Genomic DNA, 24595 nt, shown 5'->3' with positions numbered 1-24595 from the left:
CACCACAGCAATGCCTCATACTGCCATGATATGCCTCTGCTAGCTCCACCGAAGTGCCTCGGAGACAAGATGGTCGGCTCGAGGCACCAAAAGCAGAGGATTCCATGCACGAGGTTAAATGAGCCCACCATGTCAAGGGGATTCCGCATATATTCAGTTGGTTGTGCAGCTGGTCGACATCACCAAATTGTTGTCCTGCACTGCCTCTGCCATGCCACACTGTTCCCATTAATCACCTCTACTAACCGCCGTTGTGCATCATGCAAAACCATGTCTCGCACCTTCGCCACAACCAACCACTTGCCCTTCCAAACGCTGCTCGACATCCTCCACCTAAAGGAGCCTCAACGCCCCTTCACAGATGTCGCGGGAAACCACGGCCACCTACGGGACCAAAGGGGACATTGCCGGTTCGGCAGGGGGGATGTCGCGTTGTAGTGGCGGAGGTAGAGGGTGGCCAGGGTGGGCCATGGCCTACCCTGAGATTTGGAAATAGGTTTTATACCATAGGAGAAATGCTAATTTTTTTTATAAAAAAAATCAATGTATATGTACAGTAGTATTGCTGGCCCACCCTGGTTCAGTCGTCTAGCTCCGCCACTGTCGCGTTGCACAAAGAGCAGCGGAGCGTTGGGCAGCATGGCGGGGATCACACGAGCAATTTTTACCCAGTTTCGGGTTGCCGCGAGGCGTAAAACCCTACTCCTGCTTTGGTGGATTGATGGTGGAAGAATGGTGGTGGAGCGTAGTACACTTGCCCGGCGGGGGCGGCAGTGGCTATGCGCATATGGGCGTTTAACTCTCCAGACTCGTGAGCCGAACCCTTTCTACGATTGCCATGGGGCTCCTTTTATAGGTTAAGGGGTCACCACAATGGCAAATCAATCATTATACACTGATAAGATATCAAACAGTGATATCATACCTAACTCTGCAGGCTGACAGAGCGCATTGAATGTTCTGCTCAACGTCACATCATTGCTCGCCCGGCAAGCCTTGCCAGGCTTATTCTGCCAGCTCCACGCCTGCTCGTTCAACACGTCGCAGGACGGGTGTCATTTGTAGGTTTTCCTGTAGAAAGGGGATGCCATGTGGCGAATGGTTGCCACTTAATCACTTTGCGGCTTGACACCACACTGATCCACGACGTGGGTTGTGGGGGAGTGGTTGATGAGGTGTTTCTTTCCTCTGCGAGTCCCGGCAGGCCCTGCCGGGATGTCTTGGTTGCTTTCTTCCGGGGGTGGCTCTGCCCTTGCCAAGTTTGTTTGCCCGGTAGGGGAGGCTTTTCTACTGGTGGTATCTGGCTTCTCTGGCTTGATCTTGGTCCTCTTGTTCTCCATGCTGGTCCTTTGAAGATCTTGATCTCTTGTTCTCTAGCATGGCATGAGGCCATAATCTTGTTCTTGTGCCTGTGCACGATCAGGGAAACATACCCAAGGTCTGTTGCACCGACAACAGATAGCCGTGAGGCTTCATCCGACAACATCATATAGAGGAGAAGAAGGAAATTTGGAAGTGGGCAGCAACAATCCTGGGACCCACCTAAAGTCACCTAGGGGGGGGGTGACATGAGGGGCTCGGCTCTTGTATAATAAATAGTTAGGATAATCGGTAAATATCCAAATTGATAGACATCGAAAAACTACCTTGTTACGAGAAATTCATAATCATGACTTGCAAGTATAAAGTAATAGCCAGGATTGCTCATTTTATAATTGTTTGTAATACCTTTCATATACTGCGTGATATCTTGTAGTTTTTTAATCTAATTTGGACCGTCCTCAAGTGAGAGGGGATTTGGAGCACTCAGTGGCCTGTGCACGCACTTTATGGGCCACAGATCTGAGCTAAATTTGAAAACACAATTTGTATAGTCATGTTTAGTATTGGTCATTTTGTCAACCCATGAACCACCATTGTCCCATGCATGCATGATTTTTCCAGAGATTGCATTGTCCACCCTCTGCACAATTCTAGTTCTACTCTCCCGTGCTTGTTCATTTGACTTCCAATTTTCAATCTTTATATCTTTATAACTGAAAGTGTAATTTATGCTTGTTTTCATATTTGTGTTCTTTGCGATGAGGAATTTGAACCAAGACCACTCTTGACTACATTCTGACATGTTTTTTTTTCCAGCAAGTTTTATAGCATGAGAGGGATACAGATAGAGTGGGATCACTATGTATTCGTTTTTCCATTGGTCCATTCCACACACAATCACCAAAGAAAACCATACAAATTACCAAGTCTGTGGCTTGGTCACAAAGAGAGGATTTGACCAGAAAAGAACACCTGAACCTACCGAACTCACTACATTGGTTTACTACTGCTACGCTGATGGCGTTGATCAAGTGGTACTGAATTTTCTCCTTTAGCAAGCGAATACATGGTAGAAAGCTCATACAAATAGCGTTGGGCCATTCTCTAGAAGGAAATGTCTACCAACTGTCTGCTGCAGTCCACAACGACAATGGCGATGAGGAGAGATGTTTGTCAATGGCTACACAGAGCTCTTCTAAGCAAGAGACACCTCTCCCACGAGGAGAATCCTATCATATCGTGTGTCACCCCTCTCTCATTTATGATAGTTTGATCACTAACACCCACTTGACCAAGACTCCATCTTTAGCTTGCCATCATAGTGATGTTATGTCGTGTACAAACCCATTGATACCATAATAAATCCTGATGCTTACAGTTCCTAGGATGTCAGTGACATTACAAAAGTGGTTCCAACTATGTTTAGAACACGTATACATTGCCTATGGTAGCAACCACTGAACTCTACTCCTTGCTCGACTCAGGCATGGAGACTGACCCTTTTGTGAATAATGACCATGCTTCATCTAGTCACAGTTAAATAGGAGAACTATTTTCTCGGCCATAAAAAGGAGTACCATCACATTTACTTGGATGTGATGTGATGTAATAACCAAGCTACTTCTGTTCATTTTAATCTTCTGTAAGAAGCACATGGACATCCATACTGCCTTGGGAGTGCCTTGATAATCATTTTAAATTTCTTTGGTCATTACATTGAAGATGCCCTTTTGTTTTTAATTTCTTTAGACCATCACACTTAAGATAGCCTTTGCATTCGACTTTGGTTGCGTGGCGGCAGTGGAGAAGCCACACATGAGCCATGTAGTCCTACACGGCTTTTTGCAAAAACATCATACAACAAGAAAAAGGAATGCAAGAAATCTTATGAATATATACACATGACTACAGAATGTTCATTTGACCACATATGATTGGATTCCTAACACCACCACTGCCTGGGGGAATGGTGGAACTCATAGAGGACTAAGGCAGAAAGAGACACATTGATGATGGATTGTACCATTTGGACAGTTTTTCGCTAAGATCACATGGTGTTTCATGTGTGAATCCTAATAAGGCAAACATTGTTGGAGAAACTCGAGCGAAATACATGGTTGTAATATACTCGGCACGAACACGATCCAGGAACGCGTGCTTCCGTTCACTTGTTTGATTCAACAGGAAGATACAGGTGGATATGAAGTCAATAACACTTTGTGATCCATTATTCCGTTTCAAAGATGCATCACATTCACAACAGACAACCATGAACACAGCATGCGACCATAAAAGAACACCCAAAGCTACCAGACTCACCACACTGATCTACTGCTACACCGATGGCACCGACAGCAAATGTTTTTTTGTAGCAACAATCATGTGGCCGAAGGCTTAGCCGATGGCCACCTGGACAAACTTGGTATTCTTTTCCATCAGAGGCAGCTTCTTGATGGCAACGATGAGCACGCCCTTCAAGCAGTGCACCGTGCGGCGTGGCTCCTCGGGCAGCCGAAACTTGCGCACAAACGACCACAGGGACGCGCGGCGCTGCAGCCAGTAGCGGCAGTCCCTCTCCACGTCCTCACCACTCCGCTTCCCGGTGGCGCCACCGTTGGCGCTCTTCATCATCAATACATCGTCATCGTCCAGAGTCACTTATGGACAGAACACATGCACACAATGTTAGTTTATCGCGCCTCCATGGACTTGAGTTCCGTCCAAGAAATGCGAGAAAAAGAGCTGAATAGCGTATATCATACTTGGAGAAGCCGGGGACGGTTGAGCAGGAGACCAGTCACCGTGGGTCTCCAACTCTCGACGATGGTCCCATAGATGAATCCATACCGTGATGGATGGTTGATGGCAGAGCCATGGAGACCATCAGATTTGATCTTTCAAATTTTTATTACTATTTTGAGGGGATTTGATATTTCAATTGAATACACATTGTTTTCTCCATAGACCCACACAAGCCAGTTAGGTGATATTGCATCTTTTATATCACAAATAACTGTGTTCATTTGAGTGGGAATTATTGCAATACACTAAGTAGACATAGCAATTTGACATTTGAGAAACTTTACGGTTGTTGAGTACATGGGTGCTTGAACATTGTTGGTGCAGCTGTAGGAAACGAACGTGGCCCGCATATTACATTGCCTCGTAGGATACTTAAATGTCAAAACATATGTTGATATTTTCTTCAAATGCGTACAATTACACAGTTAATTAGTGCCAAGGTGGCAAACTGATCATAGCTTAGATGGTCAAATTCCTTGTGGTGGAATCCACTGACCAGGGTTCAAGTACTAGGCATGACACCGATGCAACATTTTTCTATATTTATTTCAGAAATTCTGGCGATGTTTGTTTAGTTGGTAGATATGTTTCCTGTCGACTACGAGGCGCCTGTGGTGATTTCATCAATCTCAATTGTTGTGTCGCCTTAGTATCTCGGAGGTGCTAATTTGTAAAACAAAAATGCTACACTTATATAGAAAATCTAGGTACTCTTACATAACTTGCCTAACTAATCTGTCCACACACCCCCCCCCCCCCCCCCGCCATTTTAACTGGGTCAGGCCCCTCCCCTGATTTCCTCCAATCGAAAAATGGCCACCTAAGCTATTACATTAGTTTAAGTTTGATGGTTACGTAGGTGTAGCATTGCCGTTTGTAAAAAGCCGCACAATTTTTTTCACAAATGCCCACAAATATCCTCATGGAACATGAACACACATGAGGACACCGACTGCCCGCACAATGTCCACACACGAAACGTCGCCGATGTTGTCATCACTTCTTCTTAAGCCTTCCACTCCGGCTTTGCCAATGAAGATAGGTGTACATTGATCATGCCCCTACAATCGATCACCCATCTTATGTCATCGTCAGCTCCAACACTCCTCATCGTTAGCTCCGACTCCACAAAGATATGGTGTGGTACGAGGGGCGCTCGAACTCGCCGGAAGAAACTGGCTACCAAAATCGAGTTGCGACTCAACATCGCTCGCCGTCACCATCATTTCCGAACAAGAGGGTCCACCCACTAATCCAGGGCCACCACCCCCAACATCCCCACAACAAGGAACAAACAATCTCGTAAATCCTGATGATTCCAACTCCTAGAATGTCTATGGATTTCGAAAACATTGCAAAAGCAATGGCAACTAAGTGTAAACTTCTTTGTGTTACGTATGCTAGCAGCCACTGGTCTCTAGTCTCTACTCCTTGCTTGGCTCAAGTGCGAATAGTGGATTGTTTGTGAATAATGATCATGTTCCTTCTTTTGTCTCCAATTTAAATAGGATTACTATTTTCTCACCCTCAGATAGGAGTACCACTACATTAAGTTAGTTGTGATGTGATGCAATCACCATTCCTCTTACATGCCTTTTATTCCTGCCTCCAGGAGCACATGGACATCCATATACAATTTTTAGATGATGATGGTTAAGATGGCATTTCTTTGTAGTATTTCTCTAGATGACCACATTTAATATAGCCTTTGCATTTGTCAATAGTTGCCTGACCAAAGGATGGAATTCAAGATACTGAGAGGAGTTCGTCGGACGCAGCAAAAGACACAAAGATGAGCTGATACTCTTGCAGTTGGGGGCAGAGAGAGAGAGAGAGAGAGAGAGAGAGAGAGCTGTTGATTGGGTGAATAGTTCTAAATGTGCACCTTATCTCCATGCTATAGCGGCGATATAGTGTTTGGAGAGACGTCATGCTAATCCATTTAATGCGCTATAGCGTCAATTTAATGTGCTAACGCTTCTTTCGCTAGCTGCCATGACCCACTACTTAAACTATAGTTAGAGTTCAAATACTAAAAAGAGTTAGGTTAGTCAATACATAATAATACCTTAATAGATGTGAAAAATAGACATTGCTTAGAAAGGTTTTCTATTCTAACTTCTACAAGTGTGAACGTGTCATTCTAATCCCGATCTTATATTAATGCTCCTTCTAAAATTTTGCTTTATTTTCTACCAACGTGCAAATTTTCTTTATGGAACGGCACAAAGGTCTAGGAAAAAAAATAGTGCTCGGTAATGATTTAAAGATAGTGTTTTTGGAGCACCATTTTTTTCTATCCAGAGCATTACGAATCTTTTTTCTTAATGAAACATTGCAAGCGGGTAAAACACTCAACAAGTCACAAAAATAATTCAGATCTTTTACGAATTTTATTGCTATTTTTTCTGCATTTATTTTTCATCTAGGTGCATGTGCACGTGGGACAGTGGGAGCCAAAACTTCCTCAAGTGGCCTTTTGTGGTGACTTTGTTTCACTACTTTTTTTCAAAAAGGGGAAGATCCCCGGCCTCTGCATCAGAGCGACGTATACGGCCATATTTATTAGTAAAAAGCAAATAAGTTCAACATTGGTCTTGAAGTCTCAAATGAACGAACCAAAAAAGCTCACAAAGAGCAGAAGGGTAAAAGTAAAGCCACAACCGGCTGGCAAAAGAAAGACAGGAAAACTAATTGCATATTCTATTACATGACCGCTATCCAAACCAGTTAAATATAGCCCGAGCTACCATCTCCCATCGGATAGATCCGGTAACCAAACACTCCCTGGCCTCCGTCGGAGTGAGCAGCGACCACATACGGATCAACGCTGTGGCTCGGAAGATAACCTGCAAAAAATGAGTATTTTTTGTTCTGTTAAAAACTAAATCATTTCTGCAGTTCCAGACTGCCCAAAGTAAAGCACCTACTCCTACCCGAATGTGTCTCGCTATTTCGGAATCTATTCCATCGAGCCACATCCCAAATAACGTGTTGATATTATTCGGAGGAGTAATATTAAAAGCTATATGAACAGTCCACCAAAAAAATTTGGCCATCGGACAATCAAGAAAGAGGTGTTTGATGGATTCATCCCGGTCACAAAAACTACATCTTGTAGAACTAATCCAATTGTGTTTTGTCAAGTTGTCCTTAGTTAAAATGACTTGTTTGTGTACAAACCACATTAACACTTTAACTCTCAAAGGTACTTTGACATTTCAAACATGTTTCGAACTAGGAATAGAACTAGAGTTGATAACGTCCAGATACATGGATTTAACCATAAACTCTCCATTCCTAGTTAGCTTCCAGCACAACTGGTCTGGTCGTTGAGAAAGCTGCACATCCATCAGTCGTCTCACAAGATGGAGCCAAGCTTCCCAACGGAATTCGGCTAGTGTTCTCCTAAAGTGGATATTAAGAGGAGGTGGACTGAAGTACCGTCGCAACAAAAGCGTCTCTTCGTGGAACAATGCTATAAAGGGAAGGATATTGAAGCGCGAGGGGTGTTTCCCGTAGTCATGTATCCTCCTACAATCTCGTAGAGGTACTGTTTTCGACTATAAACTTTGTCCTGTTGAAAAAGACTAATTTAATTCTCATCAGTCCTTTCCAAAAAGGCGAGTCCGTCGGCCTCACTATCACCTGAGACAAAGTTTTGGAATGAAGGTACTTCTTACGTAGAATCTGCGCCCATGTGGCCTCCGTCTCTACAGATAGCTTATACAGCCACTTGCTGAGAAGACATATGTTCTTAACCTCAAGATTTTCGATACCTAGAGCCCCTTGGTCTTTCGGTCGACAAATAATATCCCATTTAGCGAGTCTATACTTTGTCTTCAGGTTATCACTCTGCCAGAAGAAGCGGGATCGATAGAAGTTCAGTCTTTTCCGAACTCCAACTGGTACCTCGAAAAAAGACAAGAGAAACATGGGCATGCTCGTGAGTACCGAATTAATGAGAATTAATTGGCCCCCATATGACATCAGCTTGCCCTTCCAGCAGCTCAGTTTCTTTTCAAATCGATCCTCAATGCACTTTCATTCTCTATTTGTTAGCTTACGATGGTGAACTGGTAATACCCAAATACGTGAAAAGTAAAGCCCCCAGTTCACACCCGAACAATTGTTTGTACGCCTCTTGTTCCTCATTGGCTCTTCGGAAGCAGAACATTTCGCTTTTGTGGAAGTTAATCTTTAACCCGGTCAATTGTTCGAATAAGCATAACACCAGCTTCATGTTTCTCGCTTTTGTCAAGTCATGCTCCATGAAGATGATAGTATCATCGGCGTACTGTAGGATAGACACACCTCCATCAACTAAATAAGGTACCAGGCCACCTACTTGACCAACATCCTTTGCCCTTCCTATTAGAATTGTCAACATGTCAACAACTATGTTGAACAGAATAGATGACATCGGATCTCCTTGTCTCAGGCCCTTATGTGTTTGGAAGTAGTGACCTATGTCGGCATTCACTTTAATTCCAACACTCCCTTTTTGCATGAAAGATTCTATCTGGTGTCTTCAGGCCTGATCAAAATCTTTCATACGCAAGGCCTGTTGAAGAAATGGCTATTTGACTTTATCGTACGCTTTTTTGAAATCCACTTTGAAAACAACCTCGTCTATTTTTTTCTTATGGATTTCATGAAGCGTTTCATGAAGAACCACAACCCCTACTCGTTCACTATTGATAGAGTAATACTCCTACTCGTTCCATATAGGATCACCCTTCTCATAATCGTTGGGAATTTGTTTTAGAAAATGTTGGATCTTGTACCATTGTTACTCTAACTAGATTAGATCGATCAATGTGCTAATACTGTTTGGCAATACCATCCCTCTTTGTTTTTTTTCTACTTAAGTTCCTAGTTCTTGTCCGTTAATTACGTCTTTTAAGTAAAGCGTTCACCAAATCAACAACCAGATATTTCTAATTATTGTGGTAATTTCTAGATTATTTATCTTTCCTCTGATTAACACATCAAGTACTTTTGTTTTAGAAAATGTTGGATCTTGTACCATTGTTACTCTAACTAGACTAGTAGAATGCCCGTGCGTTGCCACGGGCTTTTGAAATATTTCATTGGAGTTATATAAACACATGTTAAATTTTACATGTAATAAAGACACAATAGCACGAGTGCAACCGCGTAATAATTGAAATCCACTTTACTTGCAATATAAATAGATAATAAAAGCAAGTTGATGATTCATACATAAGAGCGATGATCCAACTAAGAATTATTACTAATTAAGATATTCTTGATTCGATTAAGAAATTCTCGCACAATATCAGTAATGTTGTTTTTAGCTTTATTTGGATGATATTTGAGCAAGCATAATAAAAACTTCTTCCTCGACTCATAACCATCTTATACAAGCAATATATGTAGTTAACACGAATACTTCATGTTGAAGGTCTTAAAATGTGTAACGGAGAATACTCACCACGGCCATTTAAATATTTTGCTGGTATTATATATAAACATAACGGGTGTTAAAATTTGCATGTATATAAAAGATAACAAATGGAAAATAATTTAAATCCATTTCATTGGCAATGTTAATGTTTTGCAAACTTTTTTTATAACATACATGATTGATGCAATGATGGTAATATCTTTAGGGGTGCCAGACATAATCTGCCGTTATGATATCACAATGAGCCAAATCACATGAATAAAAAAAATGGATGAAAGAACAGAACGGTAATCACAGTAAAAACAATATCCCATGTGTAACATTTATTTATTTTGCCTTTAATGTTCTTATGGGCTATCCTCGCTTGCACGCTTTTCACTCTCTATAAAACTCGTTGAATTTTCGTCTCCTCCGAACGACGTCGTTTTGGGACCCTTGTCGATGGATTCTTTTTAAACATCGACATAATCCATCTCATTCTTCAAAAATAAACATATATAAAAATACACCCTTTACGTTATCATGTGCATCACACATACAAAAAATAATAGTTATTTGTATGCATCTCATCTGGTAGTTGAGTAAAACTTGATGATATCGTTACATCAATGGCAGTGTCAGTTGACATTTTGAAAGTTTCATCCGAATCCATCAGTTGAAACACTTATCCACAAATCTGAAGCATATAAATATATAAACATATAAATGACATTTTTATATTATAAACATGTAAATAAAAGTGAGACAAACCAAATTTTTCACAAACTAAAAAAACTTATCCTCACAGTACAGCCACTCACTTTCTCCACTCAGAGCCGCTCCTCTCACCTTCTCCCCTCACAGCTACTCCCATCCATGGTGCCTCCCCTCCCCTCGACGGCGGCGTCCGGGCCCTCCTCTCCCTGCACCGGCCCACCTCTTTGCTTCTGCCCTCCCCCTCCCCCGCCTTCGACAAGCACCCCAGCGCTCGCGACGCAAGGCACAGAAGCGCAGTCTGTCTCGGCCGCCGCCGCCGTCGTTTCGTCGCCGCTCGGAAACGCCGATGCCCATGAAGACAACAAGGACGACGAGGGCTCCTTCGGCCCCGAGATCTTCTGCCGCCACTCCCAGGAGGCGGTCGCCCGGCAGGGTCCGCACGCAGGTCGACGCCATCCACCACTGCTTCTCGTGACGCCACGCCGACCGCGCCTCCAGCGTCCTCGCAGAGCTCGCAAAAATGGTAATCCCCGAACCCCACACGGGCCATACTGATCTGTGCCCTTCCGCACCTGTTCAGGTGTCGTTGTATTTGGTGGAACCTTGGACAATCCTCATGTTCATTTTCAGTTTAGCAAAAATTCAAAAAAAAAAAAATCAGTTTAGCAATGGCTATGTGTGGTAATGTTACTTCTCTGAAAGATGTTTGTGAACTGAAAACTGAAATTTCACTATGACTGGGATGTACAGAGCCGTTAGGTACCCTAGAGTTATGCAACTGTTAGAACCAAAGAGATGAGTCTGGATGAGCATTGCTATTTTCATATCCTATTGGTGCTTGAGACTGCTTTTATCTATTCCAAAGCTCCCCCTTAATCACACTTCTTCAGTTATGTTCTTGGTCATATATTCTCTTGTTGTTAACAACCGTTATCTAGTTGTATTTTTTCTGGATGTTATTCTTTCATCATAGGCCTTTTATTCTGTAGGTAAATTAGAGGTTTATTAAATTATTATTTAAGTAATTTATGGGTTAACTTCTCCTTGAGCTGGCTCTTGTCTCCACATGCCTTTTGCTCCCTTAACCTCCTCCTTCCTATGAAATCTTTGTAAGAAGGTACATTTCAGTACAAAAGTAAACAGGTATATTTTAGTATAAGAAAACTGAGTATTTTCACAAAGTATCAGTAGAAATTAAATATTAGCATGACAAGATATTTTAGTACCTTCTGTGAAGAAATAGTGCAAGTGAAATCAGTCAGGGAGTACTACCTGAACAATATCATCACAACTTGACAAGTATGAAACTGAACCTTTAGTTGCACCAGGTGACTATCCTTGTCATCTCCAGATTGAAGCCTCTCATCTTAGCCTCTTCTCCAAGCATGCACCGCAGACTGTAGAAAGAGTTTCGGTAATTTCCTGGTACCACATGATTAGGAGTGGATCTGTCTTCCAGTTCAGATTCTGCTTTGCAGCTAGGTAACCCAAGCAAATATATGTTAGATTTTCTCTACTATCTGATAATATCTGATCATGTTGTCACAAAGTTTGGAGATAGTATCAAAATAAAAAGAAAGGAAAATGCTTGAAGAACAAAGGATATTATTCGATTGAATCAGTGTTGTAAGATTAAAGATGTATGGTGTCGGGAAAGATAGTCTTTTATGTATCTGATCTTGTTGGACTGTTTGGAGATTTCACATTGTGTCACCGAAGTGAAATGATTTCTTAAGTCAAATAAAGTTTTCTTCTCCATGTTGTGGTCAAGCTATAACTGGTGCTTCTTATGCTGATCTGTAAAAAACATTGTTTTTGAAGGATGGGTCTACATGGAGGATGAACAAGTTCACAGACTTCTCACCATTCTTGATGCCGCACCCATGTGATTCACATCTCTGGGAACGCCATCTCTTCCATCGTGTGCCTTGTATGTTACTACTTGCCTGAGCACCTGTTTTCCACTTTCTTATCAATTCTATAAATTCTTTGTGCAAAGGGTTGGTTAGTGGAATTTACCTGGAACTTATGATTGACGTCTTTCCTGGGGAGAGTTCCTGGACACCGGAGTCTCCCCCTGGACCTGACTTCCGCCAAATGGCCAACTACTTGACACCTGAACAAAGGGATAAAAGTCAGAGGCATGGGGATGATGATGTCATGGATGTAAGCTCTTTCCATGTTTGTTACAATAATGCTTCTCAGCAGTCTTGGTGTCCAATAATTTGAATTGTCATCTAATGCATTGCTTGCTACAGGTTTGGAAAATGGTAACGACGAGAGTTCTTCATGCAGTAAGAAACCAGTAAGAACTGAACTTAGTCTTGTACCATTGCGGTTTGCAAAGCTTTGGAGGCAACTTAATGTTTAAGCTCTCTAATTTGTCATTCTCCCATATGAAATTGTCCCGTTATCTAGTTGTATTTTTTCTGGATGCTATTCTTTCATCATAGGCCTTTTATTCTGTAAGGTAAATTAGAGGTTTATTAAATTATTATTGAAGTAATTTATGGGTTAACTTCTCCTTGAGCTGGCTCGTGTCTCCACATGCCTTTTGCTCCCTTAACCTCCTCCTTCCTATGAAATCTTTGTAAGAAGGTACATTTCAGTACAAAAGTAAACAGGTATAGTTTAGTATAAGAAAACTGAGTATTTTCACAAAGTATCAGTAGAAATTAAATATTAGTATGACAAGATATTTTAGTACCTTCTGTGAAGAAATAGTACAAGTGAAATCAGTCAGGGAGTACTACCTGAACAATATCATCACAACTTCACAAGTATGAAACCGAACCTTTAGTTGCACCAGGTGACTATCATTGTCATCTCCAGATTGAAGCCTCTCATCTTAGCCTCTTCTCCAAGCATGCACCGAAGACTGTAGAAAATGCAGAACAATGTACATGTGAATTGGAATCTCAACCTTCAGTAAACAGATATTTTTTGAACTATTGTCAACTCTGTACATGGTCCAGATTAGCTCATAATGATACCTCTCCAATTCTTGCTTGCTTGCTACACCACCCTGAAATTGCAAACAAGATCATAGATTAGTTCAAATGATGATCAGTATGTCATGCACACCTAGGGAATCAGGTGTCATCTTAGTATATTTGTATGCTTCTCTTCATAGCTTTCCTCGATAATCTCATGTACTGCCTCTCAAACATATGCGTCGGGCAACCCGGATGTACATGTGATTGATTTAATTTCCCCTTTTATATGAAGATCATTACATATGTCAGCCAATGCAATCTGAATCGTGTCACGTTAGTACATTCAAGTTTCCGATATCTGTTTCTATTCTGAATCAAATTCGAATAACACGCCAGACTCCATCTAAAGCTTGTGAATTTTTTCCTCTGTTAAGATTTAGAAAGAATAAGAGATGGCCGATATCTGTTTCGAGTTTAGATGGAGTTGCGACCATTGTCGCCTTAGAAAGAATAACAGAGCTTCAGTAGTTCAGTTCATATGCATCTAGTCACATGAACGAAATTCAGAATACATACTACAGTTTGTATTGGTCTACTCACAAGAAAAAAATCACCACCGAAGATTTAAAACACATACTTCAGTTAAGATTTGTTAACTTGGTTGTTGCCGATTACCACACTAAACTGAAATAAACCTGCAATAGGAAAGACGGAATTAAGATTTCGGACAAGTTAATAATCATGGAGAATTAGCATCTGTTTGCAGATTGTCCAGAGTGGAATCAAATTAGATTTTGTTATAGATTGAAACTAACAAAATAAACACATTTTCTAGAAGTGTAATCTTGATAGTGGAAAACATCACAAAGGGCATTAGGCATGCAAGCAGATCAATTAGTCCTAGCAAATCTATAACACCGGTAGTTTTCAAATTAGTCCTAGCAAATCTAGATTGACACTAAACCTTCTACTAAATCCAGTCCAAAAAAAAAACCTTCTACTAAAAATGTCAAACTAAACAGTAACTTTGCATCGTCTGGTCACTGTGTCTACAATTCGACATGATTGATTAATTAAGTTGGCATATTTTTTTTTCTGAAAAGAGAGTTGGCAGATGATTGTAACTTGCAACAACTGATATATATGTGTAGCATGCACGCACACCTAGCTAGCTTGATGCTAATGGTCAACGACTAACAATCAAATGAATACCTGCACGGTGCTTAACCAATAATAATTCAGCAAATTAGAAGTTAATGAAAGCATCTAATTAATTGACTGCACATGGTCAACGACTAACAATCAAACTGAGACGGGCCTGGCACTTAATTCTCACTAACTAATCATATAATTCAGTAATAGCTAATCAAAGCATCGAACTAATAAATTACCAGAATATGGATGCAGAGGCAGTTGGTTGTGGTGCCTTGGACCTCTGGATCCCAAGGTAGGCGAGCTAGGTCGCAGTTGGCCCTCTGGACGCCATTCACCATGTCTTGATGGCCGCCTCCGCCTCCAGAACGTAACTTACCAAGCATCCATTCAGGCATAGCATCAACTAACAGGACTGAATAATTAATCAAGAGAATTAACTACTGAAGATCAATCGATGATGAGCGGAAGAGAGAATTGTTTGGGTGAGTACTCACGAATCAGCTGCCCTTGGATCTGCCGGTGCCCTTGTCGGCGATGACGACGGCCTCGAGGATCTCGCTGAAGCGCTCGAAGTGGACGCGCACGCCCTCCTTGCTCGTCTCCCACGCCAGGCCACCTACAAACACCTTCATCAGCCTTGTGTCGCCGCCGCCCCTTAATGATCCATGGACATTCTCTTCTCCTTCATCTAGCTCTGGGCTCAGCCTCTCCCGATCTCTTTCTGGAAGTGCGGAGATGGCGGCACCAAAACCCTAGAGGAGAGGGAGAAGAGCAGAAGGGGGTCGCCGTCGGATCAGGGTCGTGATCGCCGGCGTCACCTCGCCCGATCCCACAGCAGATAGCCGCCTCCTGCTATGGGGCGTGAGATCGGGCGTGCGAAGGTCTGGTCGGCGGCGGAGATCGATCTGCTCTGAGCATGAGGGTTTTTTTTGGCAAAGGTTTTTTGGCAGAGATGGGATGATGACAAAAAAAAAACGATGATGGGGTGACGAAAATAAACCAGCGAAAATAAACCGCACGGACTATTCACCAACTGCTCCATCAGGAGTAGAAATTAGATCGATCAATGTGCTAATACTGTTTGGCAATACCATCCCTCTTTGTTTTTTTTTCTACTTAAGTTCCTAGATCTTGTCCGTTAATTACGTCTTTTAAGTAAAGCGTTCATCAAATCAACGACCAGATATTTCTAATTATTGTGATAATTTCTAGATTATTTATCTTTCCTTTGATTAACCCATCAAATACTTTTTATATATAAATAGATTTGTTTCGTGCCGAACAAAAAGAGCTGATACTGAAACACAATTGTCATGGAATACACTATTGCACATTTTGTTTTGCACCAAGATTACTTTCACGGGATAAGGATTATGTTGTTTAAGTTGCTGGAGCACAATGCACTGCAATAGACACTGCAATCAATCTTTCACCTGTTTGATTAGGTTTTCCACCCACACAGCTTGAACCAGCCAAAATATGACGAGGTACAGACAGATACTGTAACAGACTAGACTATAAGCACCACTTCCATACCAGACTCGAAGCACCAATTACTTGAATATGGTGGATCGGAGAAGGAAGGTGATACACAGGAGGAGGAACAATTCGCCCTTGCCAGGGTACTCCCCATTCTGTTCCGTTACCCGGCCACATGCATCATCAGGGCTTGACCCAACCCTCGCTCGTGAATCGGATGGCTGGCGGGTCTCATGGTAACCCGTACGTCCTCTTCGTCCTTCTGTGACTGCTTCTTCTTCAATACTCTGGCCCACCTAAACCTTCTCTGCTTCCACCTTCTTTGCTGCTACATGAGCTTTGCGTTTCTCCCACTTCTTATGTGTGCGGTGTGTTATAGATACGATCACTAGTAATTCGTGCTCCCCGTAACTTCTGGTGGAGGTTCATTAAAAAATTTATACCTTGTCGAGCGATTCTCCATGAGAGGCATATGGATTGTATCTCATTCTGTCAAACATGTGGTAGAGAGGAGACCATCAAACATGCCTTGTTCGACTGTACATGGGCCAAATTGTTCTGGCAGGAGTTGAAGAATCTCACTTCAGTCAAGGTGCCGGAGCTTCACCCAGATTTCTGGACTGTAGATCTGATTGATAGCAGCAAAGTTTCTTCTGAAGATGCGGCTGTTATATTGTGTGGTGGATGGGCTGTATGGTCTGAGCGGAATGCTCGACACCATGAAAAGAGAGTAGGATCCGTGTCTAAATCTGTGAAGTGGACTGCTGATATTGCCTATGATCTTACACTAACAGGACAGGCTTCAGGGAAGCAACACCATAAGGAGCGGCCAAGGTGGAAACCTCCAGCTTCTGGCATTATTAAGCTCAATGTGGATGCTAGCTTCTCGCCAAACAATAATGAGGGAGCTACAGGTGTGATTGTTCGTGATCATTGTGGTGCCTTACTACGGGGCCAAGCCATCTGGTATGGTCAGACGGCCAATGTTTTAATTATGGAGGCCCTTGCCGTACGTGATGGTGTGAGACTCGCCTGTGATATTGGTCTATCAAAGGTTATCGTTGAGTCTGATGCCCAGGAGGTTGTTAAGTTATGGAGGGATAGAAACCAAATCGTTCTGTCATAGCTCCGATACTCCAGGAAATAGAAGAGCTCAGCAGGAGTTTGCAGTCTTTCCAATTAAATTTTGTTGGTCGTGAGGCTAACGAAGGTGCACATTTGTGTGCTAAGCAGGCAACATCAACTAGGAGAAGATGTCTTTGGATAAATTATGTACCACGTTTTTTAGTTGTTTGTCTGCAGAACGATTGTAATCCCGTTGTTTAATGAATGGAAGCTCTTATTTCACAAAAAAAAAAAGTAATTCGTGCTTCCATTGTTCCATTCCACAACAACATTTTTGCAGAATACGACCATAAGTAGCACACACCTACTCTCCGGCTGGATCAGAAGCAGAACGTGCGACCATAAACAAGCACACAAAGCTACCACAGGTTCGCCACACTATACAATGACGAAGCCGATGCGGCACCAAATGTTCCCTAGCAAGCATCCGTGGCTAAAGGCTTGATGATCAGTTGATGGAAACCATTTTTTAGCTTCAGAGATCTTTTTTTCGCTTCGGCTCAAGGAAAAAAAAGGTCTTCATTGCCGATCATCAAGCCTTTAGCTTGGACGAGCTTGGCCTTCTACTCTGACGGTGGTTGCTTCTTGACGGTGACTGTGAGCATGCCGTTCTCACAGCCCACTGTGAAAGGGGCAGTGATCTGCACGGGCGCACCGGCCCAACGTTTCGGCCGGTCGCGCGCGGGCCGTCAGATCAAATCGCGGAGACTGTCAGATCTAGGTAAAAAAACATTTCGCCCAGCTCCCTTCTTCCTCTCGCAGAAACATTGTCTCCTCCCTCCGAGCGCCGCCGAGATCACGCCATACCGCGCGAGAAAACGGCCGAGCTTGAAGCACCACCGCGGCGTTCCCTCGTCGCCGGTGGGCGCCCTCGCCGGCCTTCTGCGTTTGCCCAAGAACAGCGGTCGCCATGGACGCAGCTCCGCCGCCCGCGCGAGATCCGCGCTCGCCATGGATGTAGCTCCTCTGGCCGTGCTCGCCATGGATGCAGCTCCGCTGGCCGCGCTCGCCATGGATGCAGCTTCGCCGTCCGCGCTCGCCATGGATGGATCCCGCCTGCGCACGCCATGGATGCAGCTCCGCCTCCCTGACGATTGACTGGTTCCAGCAAATATAATTGGCCGTTGTAGCACTTTTCGTTGTTGGTCGTAGCAAAATGGAGACATGGTTGCAACAAAAAAGAATGGGTTGTAGCGAACATTTGCATTCTAAAAAAATAAACGGATGTAACAAAGCCCGTTGCCGGACGTAGCAAATACCTATGACAGTTGTAACAAAAAGCCATCGTCGCCGTCGCGGGTCGCAGCTCGGCCATGATGGATGTAGCAAAACATTATGCCGGTTGTAGCAAAAAACGATGCTAGTTGTAGCAAAATCCTGCTACGGTTGCAGCAAAACATCGTTGTCGTCGTCGCGAGGTCCGAGCTCCGCCTGATGGATGTAGCAAAAAGCTTCGCCGGTAGTAGCAAAATTCAACTATGGTTGCAGCTTCCCCTTGTTGTGCAGTGCCATTGAAGCTTTCTATGTCTATGGTTGAAGCTTTTTGGAATGGCCGTTGAAGCTTTTTTAGGTGACGGTTGCAACACTTCTATACGCGGGTGGATCCGGGCAAGGCGGGTAGGCAGTTATGGCGGGCGGCGAGGGAGCGCCCCGGCCGCCGGCGATGGAGCTTGTGGTGGCCCAGTCGCTGCCCGAGAGGAGGAGGGGAGGGGATGCGCGCCCTTGAAGGCTGTAGGTTGGGGATGGATCTGGCCATCGCAGCAGGCAGCCATGACGGCCGGCGAGGGAGCGCCTGGCCGCCGGCGATGGAGTTCGTGGAGGCCCAGTCGCAGCTCGGGGAAGGGAGGTGCGCGCACGTAGGCTGAAGGTAGAGGATGGAGACGCGTAAGGAAGGAGGCGAGGATGCGCGGGCGCGTTTGCCAGCGTGAACGTGTGAACCGGCAGAACGGTTCGGCCGGTGCACCGTTTCTAAACACTTCCCCTGTGAAAGGCCGCCTATGTCCACGTCCTCCGGCAGCTAGAACTTGCCGTGCACGAACAACCGCGGTAAACACGCCCCAAAGCTAGCAGTAGTGTCTCTCCCCCGCCTCCAATTCCCGCTGCCCCTTGACGCTTGAGTTAGTAGGCGCGGACTCCAGGATTATGTTCCCGTCTCTCTTCTCAAGTTTAAATAAAAGTACTAGTATTATCACACGCTTATAGGAGTTCTATCACATTATCTTTGATTTGATGCGATGTAACAATGCGTACTGCCTCCAAGCATATCCTACGAGCATATGTGCATCCATACACTGTTCTAAGAGCTCCCTGGTAACCGTTTTGAGATTCTTTAGGTGATCATATTTAAGATAAATCGTAACCTAAACTTTGTAGTGTTATTTTTATTTTATTTTATCTAGTTCTCAGTCTAGAGTCGGAATCGGATCCTCTAACATTCAAAAGGAAAGTCACGGTGCTACAATACCGGTCTTGTGTAAAAAAAAATCTCGGATATGCACGAGTGTGCGTATCATATATTAAAGGAGAAAGGGAAAGAGCCCTCCACAATTATGTTACAACGCTTGATTACAATGGGCTCCGCGTTTGTCCGCCTATGTGCTAATCCGGCTACTCGCTAGCTGCCCGCTCCGGTGTCGCCGTGAATGCCACTGCGAGCTCCCCTCGAAGTATGCCCGCCTGCCTTCATACCTCGCCTTCGCTCCGAATCCGGTCCAGAAGCCGCGCGAGACAGACGGATGCCCCATCAAAGGCGATGGCATCCCTGTGCTTCCACACCTCCCACATGGTAAGCAGGCAGATGGCGCGGATTGTCTTTGAGTGCCGCCTACTGGCGCCGAGTCTGGTGCACCAATCCTGCAACGCTTCTCCTGGAGTCGGTGTGGCATGCGGGATACCCATTGCCGTGAACACATGTGTCCAAACCTGTCGCGTCGGCACACACTCGACAAGTAGATGGCCGATCGTTTCGTCATGCTGGTCACAGAGAGGGCAAGCAGCCTGGTGAGGCAACCCTCGCCTGGCCAGTCTGGCGGAGGTCCAGCACCTGTCCATGATCACAAGCCAAGCGAAGAATCTACACCGCAACGGTGTTCTCGAACTCCATGTGAATGCCGCTGTAGGCGATACCTGCCGACCTGCAAACTTGGCCGCATACGCCGATCTGGCCGAGAACGTGCCATCTTTCCCCCATGACCATGTGATAGAGTCTGTCGTCCCCTCGTGCAGCTGCACCGCCACCACCGCGGGCCAGATGCCCATGTATTCTACCAGGTCGTCCGCATCGATAGCGGGTCCGATGTCCGTGGCCCATCTGCCCTGCACTATGGCTTCGAACACGGATCTCGACCTCCTCGTCCGTGGCGCTACCATGTCGTACGCCCGCGGTGCTAGCTCTTGTATACGGTACCCATTGAGCCAACAATCTTCCCAGAATAACGTGCTCCGACCATCCCCAACACTGGATCTCGCCGCTGCTTGGTAGAGCTGCCTGGACTCTTTCGGAACGGAAACCGCGAACTCCGACCATGGCCTATCCCGGTCCACCCTTTGCAACCATAACCACTTGGCCTGCAGGGCCACATTCGTCCACCTCAGGTCCGGGATGCCGAGCCCGCCAGCCCACTTGGGTGCACATACCCGATCCCAGGCCACCTGGCAACAGCCTCCTCCAGCGTCCGCCTTCCCAACCCGAAGGAACCCACGACAGATCTTGATCATGGCGGAGATGATCTTCGGTGGCAGTTCTAGCGCCAACATAGAGTGAATCGGGATTGCGCAGAGGACCGCGTGCACAAGCAGCGCTCGGCTGCTCTTCGAAAGGGTCGCCGCCTTCCAATGTGGGAGGTGTGCAGCCAATTGGTCAACAAGGCCCCGCAGTTGCGCCACGATGAGCTTCTTGAGGGACAGCGGGAGGCCCAGGTATTTGCATGGGAATGCCGACGCCGCACAGCCAAGGGCGCCGCAGACTCGAGTCAAGTCTTCCTCGGAGCAGCGGATAGGGAGTGCCGCACTCTTGGCCATATTAACATGCAGTCCGGAGGCCTGCCCAAAGATGCGCAAGATGGCCTTGCTTGCAGCCGAGTCTTGTTGCTCGGGCTTGATGAAGATTCTGACGTCGTCTGCAAACATTGAGAGCCTCTGTTGCAGCCCTGATCGTGCTAGGGGCGTGAGGAGGCCTGCCATTGTAGCCTTCCGGAACAATCTGTGAAGCGGCTCCACGCATAGGATGAACAACATTGGGGATATCGGGTCCCCTTGGCGCAAGCCGCAGCAGTTGAAGATCATCTCCCCAGGTATTCCATTCACCGCGATTCTCGTGGTCGAAGTTGACAGGATGGCGCAGACCCAAGCTCGCCACCACGGTCCAAAACCCATGTGTTCCAAAACCTCCAAGAGGAACGGCCACTGTATGGTGTCAAAAGCCTTAGATATGTCTAGCTTTAGGAGTACTGTGGGCTCTCGTAGGGCGTGTAGACGGCGTGCCGTGCACTGCACAAGCATGAAGTTGTCATGGAGAGACCGCCCACCCACAAACGCACTTTGGTGGTTGCCTACTAGATGCGGCAGTTCCGCCGCCAACCGGGTTGCCAACACTTTCTCGAAGATCTTGATTGCTCCATGAATGAGGCTCACCGGCCTATAGTCCTTCAGCTCTGCCGCCCCCACTTTCTTGGGCAAGAGGGAAACGGGCGCCTTGTTGATTGAGGCCAGCCCGCGCATGTCACCGCGGAAGAAATGCTCGAGTGCGCGCATGAAGTCGTCCTTGATGATGTGCCAACACGAGGCATAGAACCGTCCCGTGAAACCGTCCGGCCCCGGCGCTTTATCAAGTGGCATCCCCTTCACCTACGTCCTTGATGATGGCTTCGAAGTAAAATACAGTACCAGTCTGGTCCTCAGACGATAGACATCACAAGCCAAAAGAAAAATGATGTCGGTGCCCCTGCACCTACGTGCCACAAATCCCCCCTAATGTTAAGGCTTGGACAAACCGGGGGTGTCGAACGGGGAGGCATACTCCTGGAATTGTGATATATTTTTTTGTTTTTATTACATGATGGTACTCTTTGTGATGATTACAAAAGAAATATGAAGTAAATAAGGTGCTTGTCAAAGAGCAAGACGAAACCTTGATTTTAATTGCTGTTTTCTTCCTATTTCCATATAGAATAGGGATATATTTTTATTAATCTTTAATATATTTTTCCATTACACGAAATATTTTTTGTATACATTTGAATCATTATCCTGTGCACGTGGATCATTTTTCAAATACATGATTAATATTTTGTTCGAACATATATTTTCATGTCAACCTTTTACATACACATTAAAAAATTATACATCAGGAACATCTTTTATATACAAGTTCAACATTTACCAAAGACATGATCAACACTTTTGAAACTTTTTTCTTTGCGAAATAACTTTTTTTAATTTATAATTTTTTATGTCTACCTTTTTCCACACGTATTGTAAATTTCCACACCTTTATTATTATTTAAATACATGATTAATATTTTCTCAATCATATATTTTATTATGTCTACTTTTTTATACATGTTAACCATTTTTTTCTAGATCGTGAACAATTTTCATATACACATTTAACATTGCCAAATCCGCGATTAACATTTTTATAAACATATATATTTTGTTTTCTAATTTTTTTGCATTTTTTGTATACATCGGGAACAATTTTCTTTATATATATTTAACATTTTTACAATACATAATTAACATTTTTTTAAACATATATTATTTGAGGTCTACTTTTCTAATAAACGTTGTACATTTTTTTGTATACATTAGGATCATTTTTTTATATACATGCTTAAAACATTTATCATGCCTGGTTAGAGTATTAGAATATGTCACATCATATTTACCTTCTGTTGTTTGGACAGAACCACAAATTTGCATGCCAAGCAGCCATCCAGGCGTCCAATTCCGCTTGCCTGGGCGGCTGGGCCAGGCTAATAACCATGTCTGAGTTACGAAACAAACAAAACAGCTACGAAGGCTAACTCCACGCACCCTCCAGGGGCATGTAGCGGTGTGGATGCCAACTAAACTAACCCAAATTCACTAGTTAGGGGTTACTTCTTGTAAAGATCGCTCCCACCTTCTCGGGCGTTGACAAGCGGTGCACCATTCGTCGTAACCTGGTAGTTTTTCCTTTTTCGTAGATTCGTTTATTCAAAATGTTTTATCTCTTGAATCGTGCATCCAAATCTTGAACCGTTTACATCGTTGGATTTCTCATGTCAAGATCTTTGAAACTAGATTCCATGTTAATAGATTTTAATTAAAAATTCACATAAAATACAGGTAAGAAATTGGAGACTGGAAAACAAAAACAAAAAGCACCGATAATCGGGAAAACGAAAGAAAAAGCTGAAGCCGGAATCAAGGTTTTTTCTATGCCCCCCCCCCCCCCCCCCCCGCCCAAGAGGGGGGGAAATATGTGCTTCTTGCGAAAGCACATATTTTTTTCCTTTCCGAGAAGCATAGTTGTGCTTCTCATGAAAGCAAATATGCGCCTCCATGGAAGCAAATTTGTTCTTCTGACGGAACCAAACATGTGCCTGCACTGCACGAGAAGCAAACATGTGCTTCTTATGAAAGCACATATTTTTTTTCCTTTCCGAGATGCATAGTTGTGCTTCTCATGGAAGCAAATATGTGCCTCCGTGAAAGCAAATTTGTGCTTCTCTTCCAAACACATTGTTCTTCTATTTTCCGAGAAAAGCATCTCGGAAGAAAATTTGTGTTTACATGGGAAGCAAATATGTGCTTCTCGTGGAAGCATAGATTTTTTTTCTTTTCAAGAAACACAGATGTCTTTCTCGCAGAAGCATATTTATGCCTACATGAGAAGCAAATATGTGTTGTGCTTCTCGTGGAAGCACAATTTATTTTTCCAGTGCAAAAAAATAGTGATTTTTTCCAAAACCTAGAGAAAAGCGGGCAAAAAAACAAAAAGAAAAAACATCCAAAACCTGGAAACACATAAAGAAAAATAAAATCTTCTGAAATGACCGCCCAGTATGCGATATAAGGCGGCGGCTGGACACCCCACTTGGCGTGCTCCCAAGACACCAAAAGTGACCCATGGAGGTCCCCCGCAGAGAGTAACCTCCAGTTAGTTGCTCTTCACATAGGGGCACCCGCCGAGTCGGTGGGCTGGCGCTCGCATGATTACTAAATGGCTCGCGGCCCATTAGTGTCACTCGCTTGTCCATTTGTTCGGTGGGCCTTTGCTCACTCAACAGCCGTACAGGTTCCACAAGAAAAAAACCAGATCCGGTTTGTTGATCAGTTGACCGCTGATCGGTTTACAATTCTAAAATGTTCACGGACTTGAAAAAAGATCACAAGTACTCCCTCCGTCCAGAAATATTTGTCGGAGGAATGGATGTATCTAGACGTATTTTAGCTTTAGATGCATCCATTTATATCCATTTCTGCGACGAGTATTTCTGGACGGAGAGAGTACAAAACAATTCAAGAAAACAAAAAATGTGGATTCCAAAAAGTTCATTAGTTCATTTAAAAAAAATTCAAGAATTCAAAAAAAAATCACAAATTCAAAACATATTACCAAATCACAAAAAGTTCACGTACTCAAAAAACGTTCGCGAATTCA

General features: G+C 44.1%; 1 protein-coding gene and 1 long non-coding RNA gene across 14 annotated transcripts; one reads left to right on the top strand and one right to left on the bottom strand.

Annotated features, from left to right (window-relative positions):
• Positions 1-9579: 9579 nt before the first annotated feature.
• Positions 9580-15240, bottom strand: LOC123138547 (uncharacterized). Of its 11 annotated transcripts, none has more exons than XR_006469249.1 (7): positions 14838-15237; positions 14580-14755; positions 13789-13883; positions 13219-13277; positions 13047-13130; positions 12272-12368; positions 11269-12206 (listed from the first exon to the last, which is right to left on the bottom strand). It is a non-coding gene; the product is annotated as an uncharacterized lncRNA (long non-coding RNA). The 11 variants fall into 11 exon arrangements; XR_006469247.1 differs by having other exon boundaries at positions 13246-13277; XR_006469243.1 differs by having other exon boundaries at positions 13826-13883; positions 14838-15236.
• Positions 10492-17149, top strand: LOC123138546 (uncharacterized). 3 transcript variants are annotated; one of them, XM_044558527.1, is made up of 5 exons: positions 10492-10775; positions 12074-12182; positions 12252-12418; positions 12511-12557; positions 16617-17149. In XM_044558527.1, the coding sequence occupies exons 1-5, from the start codon at positions 10773-10775 to the stop codon at positions 16642-16644; spliced, it is 354 nt and encodes a 117-aa protein (XP_044414462.1). In that variant the 5' UTR covers positions 10492-10772; the 3' UTR covers positions 16645-17149. The 3 variants fall into 3 exon arrangements, 1 of the variants encoding a protein (XP_044414462.1); XR_006469238.1 differs by lacking the exon at positions 16617-17149 and having other exon boundaries at positions 12305-12418; positions 12511-12743; XR_006469237.1 differs by lacking the exon at positions 16617-17149 and having other exon boundaries at positions 12305-12743.
• Positions 17150-24595: the final 7446 nt, after the last annotated feature.

This window comes from Triticum aestivum, chromosome 6B, assembly GCF_018294505.1.
Source record: "Triticum aestivum cultivar Chinese Spring chromosome 6B, IWGSC CS RefSeq v2.1, whole genome shotgun sequence".
Lineage (NCBI taxonomy): Eukaryota > Viridiplantae > Streptophyta > Magnoliopsida > Poales > Poaceae > Triticum > Triticum aestivum.
Note: the sequence above shows the minus strand (reverse complement) of the source record. Positions and strands in the feature narration are given on the sequence as shown.

What these genes read in the sequence shown, in the direction of transcription:
- LOC123138546 (XM_044558527.1), top strand. An exon ending in TCTCTTCCATCGTGTGCCTT is followed by an intron (nt 12,183 to 12,251) that starts GTATGTTACTAC and finishes CTTTGTGCAAAG; the next exon opens with GGTTGGTTAGTGGAATTTAC. An exon ending in GGGATGATGATGTCATGGAT is followed by an intron (nt 12,419 to 12,510) that starts GTAAGCTCTTTC and finishes TGCTTGCTACAG; the next exon opens with GTTTGGAAAATGGTAACGAC.